The sequence below is a fragment of the Pseudochaenichthys georgianus genome, chromosome 9, assembly GCF_902827115.2.
Source record: "Pseudochaenichthys georgianus chromosome 9, fPseGeo1.2, whole genome shotgun sequence".
Taxonomy (NCBI): domain Eukaryota; kingdom Metazoa; phylum Chordata; class Actinopteri; order Perciformes; family Channichthyidae; genus Pseudochaenichthys; species Pseudochaenichthys georgianus.
The window spans coordinates 17,532,844-17,540,518 of NC_047511.1; the positions used below are offsets into that span (position 1 = coordinate 17,532,844).

Consider the following 7,675-nt stretch of genomic DNA (forward strand, 5'->3'; position numbering starts at 1 on the left):
CGACCCTACGGCTCACAGTCAGTCCAAGCCCCTACTGACTGCCATAGATTTAGTCCCTAATTTTGCTCTCAAAATGGACCAGATTGATGCATTTAACTTCAACATTTAAAAAAAAATCTTCCCGGGGGAGCTTGCCCCCGGACCCCCCTAGAGGAAGTAAGGTCCACCACCTGCCCACACCCCCTGTTAAATTGTCTCACCCACATTGAGGATGGTTCCTACGCCCATGTTTTATTCCATGTGTCAAGTCAGGCAAATTGGGTCAAAATGTTATTGCATCAATGATCTGTTAACATTAAAATCACTAAATATATACAGTAACTATTTTTTCTCTATTCAACTCAAGGGCTCAGGTAATGTGATTACTATATGAATAATGGTCCAAAATAACATAAAATGCATAGGGTTTTTTGTTAAGTAACATACTTTCGTCGCCGGCCGGCCGATACATGCCGCGCATTAAGTGGGCCTGTCTGTCAATTAATCCCCGGGCCACTTTTCCCCCCCAGTCCGCCCCTGGCATCAACACAATCACAAAAATAGAAAAAAAATAACATGTTTCACTTTAGATTTAAATCTGTTTACAGCACATCTGAGAATTGCCTATAGTTGTCAGGTGTGTCATATTTAAACAAACATTTAAAAGTATTCCTTTATTCATCTATTTACCATTTTTGTGTGCCTGGTAAGGGAGACTACGAAGCTCTTTCGTACAAATGGAAACATTTTCAACAGTTTTCTTATCAATACACTCAATTTCAGAGAGTTGAGGGGTTTGCAAGCTGAGAAAAACCATAGCTAGATGAAATATCCGTTTAGACACTGCTGGGATGCTAGACACCCGCTTCTGTTGACAATATGTTGTTTTAGTGTAGCGTTTTGGTATGTGGATTTTGAAATTAACACCCCAGTAAATAAGGAAATATGGCTTTCCTGCTCACAAACAATAAATACAGATACTCGTACTGTATGTAGATTACGGTAACCTTAGAGTAATATGTAACTTTTCTTTAAAATCACCTCTCTCAGAGGTTTCGGTGAAGAACTTGGGTTTTAGTCCCCTCCCGCAGTGAGCTGTGTCAGTTCTGTGGTGGGAGGGAACACTACTGTAATCTTCCAGTCCAGTTTATTTACAGAGATGTCTGCCAGTGGCCACCGGCTCGACGAGGACCTATCGGAAGAGGCGGTACATGCGGGGCAGACGTCCGTCTTTGCTGGACAGGGCGGCCTGGATGTGTTCGTATGAGGGGAGCTCCGTCAGGTCTCCCAGCGCTGCGACCGCCGGCTTACTGCGCAGCATCTTGGTGGTTACTCTCTTAATGTCACTGGCTGTCACGTTGCCTGGAAATTATATGTTCACAAGTCAAAAACCAGAATGTTGAAATAAGACCATTTCTACTTATTTACATATTTGTTCTCCAACAGAAGGACTTGATGCCATTTATGAACACCATGAATGTGGTTCAGTACTCACTTATGAGATCACAGAGCTCATGTGGCAGCTTTCTCTTCCCTGTGGAGAGAACCTGGCGACCAACATCTTCAAAAATAACCGGCCGTGACTCGAGGTTCATCATCAGCATGGACTTGAGCTGAGTCTTAGCCCTCTCCAGCTCCATCTGGAAAAACAGGCAGGAAAATGGTCTACAAATTGTATATCTTTGTTGTTTTTTCTTCTTATATTGCTGACTTTTTGGATTGCCTTGATAGAGAAGAACAGCCATTACCTCTCCTGCGCTGCCAGCCATCTGAATGAACTCTCTGGTTATTATCTCCACCATTTCCCGCACCTGGAGGCAAATGTATGTTACGATAAGACACAAGAAAGCCATGGGAACATTTCAAAAACAGACCATGTAACTAAGTCTAGGGAGGCATATCTCACACTGTTTGGACTTTTCTCTGAAAAATAATTATTGGTTAAAATAATAACAACAATTTATTTGTAAAGCATCCTTCATAAAGACATGCACCTTAAGGTACTTTACATAAACACAAAAACAAGAAACACATTGAGTTAAAAAGTAAACAGATAATGATACAGTTCTCAGCGTTTGCTGAAAGCAAGCCATTTAAAAGATCAACCAATACAATTTTAACAAAGAACCGCATGTGAGACCCAACAGATATTTAAACCCTGCTGTTCTGGGCCTGTACCGACCTGTCGGGGGTCTGCACTGGCGTGGATACACAGCAGACCACTGTCCTCATAGCTGTGATGGTAGGCGGTGGCATTGTACATCCAATGATGTCTACAGCAGACAAGGAAAATAAGACAATTAGTGAAACGGACTGGTGTCAAGTAGTGTTTTATATTTTATGAGATGCTGAATCAAGGTTTGGGAGAGCTTTACCTGTTGAGCACGTTCAGGTAAAGGCGGGTGAACATTCCTTTCCCAGGTCCTCCAGCTGAAAAGGAGCCACCTCCACCCATCATCATGTTGAGCACTGCGAAGGGGATGAAGTCGTCCTCCTGTTTAGAGAAAACAAACATTTCTTAGACATTTTTAAACTGGACTTTGTTGCCAACATATATAAGATGCTTAGTTGAGAATCTTCAGGATAGCTGTGCAATGCAAACACCCACCAGGAAGGAGCAGCTCTCCAGGCCGATCATGATGTGGGTCAGCTCTGGGATCGGGGTGGGTCCAAGGCTCACATCCGACATGTCCTTCTCCATCTAACAGATTAAAGGAAGATGTTATTCACATACCTTCATGACTAACTGCAACAAAGCTCATATCAGTATAACAAAATGTTCCAGATAAACGCATTCTGGCTTTCTTTCTCTGAAACACTGTGTAGTAACTGCTGTTCACATTTCATATAATTTCTCAGTCGAGAAGTGGTTCCATTTAGTCAGAGATCAAATGAACTGCAGACCATCTTGCTAGCCTAAAAAAGACAATTTGAGGATGTGACTTTAAAAGTACATTGATGGTTAAATGCATTAAAAACACTTCTATGGTTGTCCTTCGGGTTTAAGGTCATGAGGTCCAGATCTTTATTTATTTTTCACCATTTTAAAACAGGAAAGCCTGCCAGATAAATGCTTTCAAGACGAGATTTGGGAATAAATCTGGTCGAAATTCAAAGAAAAAAGTGAATTCCTGTTCACACTTTTATCACATCTGCATTGACTTTTATATGAACTATTACTAAATCATTGCAGAGTTGATAACAGCCTGTGAGGGACTTACTGGGGGATTTGGTTCCCCGCACCACAGAGGATGCAAAGCAAATTGAGTGCATGTTCCATTCTTTACATCAAATCTGGTAAAAAAATGACTTGTAAACAATAAAACCATGAAATCACCTTGACGATGCCCCCAGTGTACTGTGCTACGGAGAGATCCACGTTGGCCCCTGCACTCGCCCCCCACACCGGCTTGGCGTCCAGCAGGTATTTCCGGGCACATTCCACCAGCTGCTCGTGCTCGATGCCGACTCCAGCCAGCACCATGCGCTCGGGGCAGTAGTAGTTACTCAGGTAGCTGTGAAGCACCTTCTTGTCAATCGTGTCCACGGTGTCTGCAGGACAGAAGCGAGGCAGCCCGACTGTGTTGCCTCGATATGCGGCCTGGAAAAGAAAAATAGACAATAAATCCAAAGCTACAGTAGGATTACAACATGATATCTCTGACACGCTTCTGTTTCCAAGGTCTGGAATTATTTGTTTTCTTTCAGAGTTGATCTGTAATTTTGGAAAGCAGAAAATGACTATGATGTGGCTTTGGGGATTAGATAGCTTAAAAAGGTTTGAAATGATGCAGACATAATGGAGTCGTGGTGGAGTCACGCATTCTGGTGAGACCAGGTTGAGTAAAAAGGCTTCAAAAAGCAGCAGGATATTTGAACTGCAAACTTTTGAACTAACTGGTTTGAGTGATAGTTAGTGATATTTAGTCAACTAGAATTACCTTTGTCCTATTAAACATTTGTGTGAGATTCCCACACAAAGCGCTTCAATTCTTGAGCTAATAGCCCAACATGTGTTTTGGAAGATCCCAGTGACCTTGAACTTTGAACAAAAATATCTAATCAATTCATCATTGAGTCCAAGTGGACATTTGTGTCAACTTTGATGAAATGTCCTCCATGCGATCCTCAAATATTGCTATATTGATATCCAGCTTGGGCTTCTGGTAACTTCTGGTGGGTCACAATAACTAAATCGCTTTATTATTATTAATATTACTATTGATAACAGCCTTGACGCTTAAAGTTCATACACTCGTTTGTTCACTTTCACAGCGAGATAGTGTTGTAAGGTCTTAACAGAACGTGTGACTCACAGCGTGGATCATCTCAGTGAGTAAAGGTTCAGGGTCCGGCCTCATGTTCAGATCTTCTAACTCAAAGCGTACCGCCATTCTGGTCATCTCGATCTCCTCATCTGCATGTAAACAAACATGTAGGGTCTCAGACAGGCTGTGGAGAGATTTGCCACAGTTTCCAGGGATTTGTCATTTTAAATAAGAGAGGACTTACCCAGCAAGCGAGGCTGCAGCACAGCGTCAGAGAGGAGACTGACCACCGTGTCCAAACCCTTCACTTCAGCAGACACTGCATATATGGTGGTATCCCTGCACAGCAACAATGAGACATAGAAAAGCTGCTAAACTTTCTCAAAACAGGATGTGGAAGGTAGTTCACAAACATTACATTTTATTAAACTGAGAAAGGGTTTCACATGAGAGCCTAAATACCTTGATGTTTGGCAGTCGCATATTCCTCCGTGTTTTTCCAATGTGAGAAGAATTTCATCTTTACTCCCATACTGAGCTGTGGACTGAAAAAAATAAAAATAAATCACTTAACGTGGTTCTCCCCCTTTACAATTAAATATGTGTTCTTTACAGTGTTGTACTTACAGAAAAGGCGAGTTTTTCTACAAAGTGTGCTATCCCACTCGGGTACTTTGCTTCATGTCTGGATCCAGAATTTACTAAAACTAAAAATAGGAGAGAAAACTAAAATGTTATTTACTTCAACAAGATCTCTAAGTAGATTATGATATTGAAGCTATCACTGCTGCAACTTACTCCCAACTGTGCAGAATTGACCAAACTTGTTTTGGGAAGCGACTTTGAGGCCATTCTCTAGCACTGTGATCCTGGTCTCGTACGTCTCCTGACCATCCACAGATGCAAACACAGGCTTCGGGATCCCGGGCAGCGGTGCAGAGAGCGAGATGTTTGGGTATCGGCTGCCACTGCTGTACTTTCTGTAAGCTGCGATCCCATACCTTTGAAAAAAGACAATGCAAGGTTTCTCATTTATTCTCCAAAAATGTGGCCCCCCACTTATTTAATTAGCTTATCCCTCTGACGTGTCATCCATATGTACTTTGTAGTAATGTTTTTGATATTCTATCGATTCACTAATGTCAAACTAAATTCAGTTTCCATTTTATTAGGTAAACTTTTAAAAGTACTATTACAACTGAATGGTTATTTTTGAACAAGCTGTTGAATTGGGTTGTGTTATATCAAGGGTGTCAACTATTTAGTATGCACCAATTGGTATAAATGTGGTGAAAAGATGATTAGACCCACCTGTTTGTAGTATAGTTAGGCTCTAAACATAGTGGTACCTGATTATAACAACCTTCCAAAAAGGCAGGATTTTGTGTCATTTCATCTAACATAACATGATGATTAATTAAGATGTGTTGGTATTAATATTAATAATGCAAACATAGGTTTTACGTATCAACATTGTATAAAACAGTACATTATAGGTATCGGGTATGACATTTAGCATGTTGTAAGAGGTGTGAGGTAGTAACCAAGTACAACATAATATATAATGCAACACTATAACATGGGATAGAACTGCAGTTATGATATTTCAATTATAAATCACTGTGCCGACAATGTTTTCACAAACATTTGACGTCTTGTTTGGAGTAAAAAATACCCATAATGGCTTAGTTATAATAATAAATGACAACGAAAAACATGGACTTGTTCATTTGCTGTAAATTAAAGGGTAATAATTTGATAAGTATGTTTTACTAGTTCAGTTTGAAGGATAACTGAACCGATTATCGATTATCAAAATAGTTGCAAATTATTTCCGTCCATCGACTAGTAGATTAAACTCTACAATAGGATCAAACCCCAAAATCTACTGCTTATTTAACAAATAATTACTATAGTTTAGCTTGCACATTAAACACTTTTATTTAAATATTTAACTCTATATCACATAAATTATTGTTAGTCTTACAAAATAAAAAAGAACAACACAATGACACATTCTTTATCTCTACTGCTTTACTCCTAAATATTGGTGGTTTATATTATGATGTGACATTAGCATCCTGACGGCTGACAGCAGGACTACAGCTTGTTTGACGGCTAACAGTTAGCATCGTGCTAATCTTGGGGGTTCAGGACGTAGAAACGCTATGACGCTGCACATGACACGGCAGGTACTACATGTAGCGGTAATGTGGTTTATCTGCGTTCAAGACATGTCTGGGAGAGCATTGCTTTTAAACGTGTTCCTACCTTTGAACACGACTCCAGCCTCTACACCTCGACATGTGAGTCGCCATCTTGGATCCTCTGTAACCAGAAGGTAACCCGGATGATGATGAAAATGTACTTCCGCTGGGGACACTCCTACAAATCCAACAAACTGTAAACTGTAAACATATATCTATGAAACAAGTAACCCATCACAGTTGTTTAAAAAACGGCTTAATTTATTTGGATATACCTTTGTCGTATTTGTTTTATTAAACCAACACTGCTTTTGATTCATCTTGAGGTTCAAACGAGTGGAAGATGGTGTTTTGACTAGAATTGTATTTTTGTTTTTGTTTCGAGATTATTCCTCAATATTGGTCCATAACGTTTAAATTACCCGGTTTATCCTGGTTGCTTTTTTTTTCAAGGACAAATCTAATGATAAATGACTCCTTAGTCGAAAAACATGTCTCTGTTAACCTTATCTTAACATTTATTGTTTTGTCTACACCTGTTTGTGCTGCAGTCTCCACTACACTTACAATTCAACAATTTTGCACTTTAAAAAAAATCCCCTCCATTTCAGTGTAAACTGATGATACCATGCCGAAAAGAAGCTCACAAAATACACAAATAAAACAAATAATTAAGTTATGGAGTAAGCTCTTCATGTTTAAAAGATACTCTCGGAAAGGGACCTTTGTGCTTTTTATCCTCTTTTTATTTGTTTTGTGCCATTAATGATTGGCTCATGTGTCTGGAGCAAAGTGTGCTCACTGAAAGCTACTTACAGGACGAAGATTTATAAATCCTAAATCAACACTATCTTTGTAGCGAATTTCTTACAACAGTAAACCAGAGAATGACAAGGTCATCCATGGTCAGAGAACAGTTATCCCTCCTTAAGGCCTGAGAAAATCTATATCAAAGATAATAATTACTATATATCTCAGTATATCAAATGTCAATGGGTTTAACTTCAAAGAAAATCCTGTTAATAACTACATTTAACTCTACTATCATATAGATTATTTTGGAGAAATGTGATGCTACATCTCCATTGGTGGATTTATGTGTTTGATGTTGTCCTGAATCCAACATTGTTACATTTCGCCTGCTGCATCAGTCTTTGTCCGCTTAATTAAAATGACCCTCCCTGCATAGATTATAAATCGGTGCATTTGTACTTTAATTTC

The 7,675-nt window shown here is 39.6% G+C and overlaps 1 protein-coding gene across 1 annotated transcript; it reads right to left on the reverse strand.

The window, feature by feature from the left end:
- Window positions 1-201: 201 nt before the first annotated feature.
- Window positions 202-6,583, reverse strand: pmpca (peptidase, mitochondrial processing subunit alpha). The gene is made up of 13 exons (XM_034090950.2): window positions 6,519-6,583; window positions 5,046-5,248; window positions 4,875-4,954; window positions 4,710-4,792; window positions 4,492-4,586; window positions 4,296-4,396; window positions 3,317-3,580; window positions 2,588-2,680; window positions 2,355-2,473; window positions 2,162-2,252; window positions 1,728-1,790; window positions 1,475-1,619; window positions 202-1,341 (listed from the first exon to the last, which is right to left on the reverse strand). The coding sequence occupies exons 1-13, from the start codon at window positions 6,563-6,565 to the stop codon at window positions 1,172-1,174; spliced, it is 1,554 nt and encodes a 517-aa protein (XP_033946841.1). The 5' UTR covers window positions 6,566-6,583; the 3' UTR covers window positions 202-1,171.
- Window positions 6,584-7,675: the final 1,092 nt, after the last annotated feature.

Excerpts from the sequence above, each read along its gene's own strand:
- pmpca (XM_034090950.2), bottom strand. The coding sequence starts at position 6,565 with ATGGCGACTCACATGTCGAGGTGTAGAGGCTGGAGTCGTGTTCAAAG. Across the intron at positions 4,397-4,491 it reads GCTGCAGCCTCGCTTGCTGG|ATGAGGAGATCGAGATGACC; the intron begins GTAAGTCCTCTC and ends GTTTACATGCAG. Across the intron at positions 1,791-2,161 it reads CCAGTGCAGACCCCCGACAG|GTGCGGGAAATGGTGGAGAT; the intron begins GTCGGTACAGGC and ends ATTTGCCTCCAG.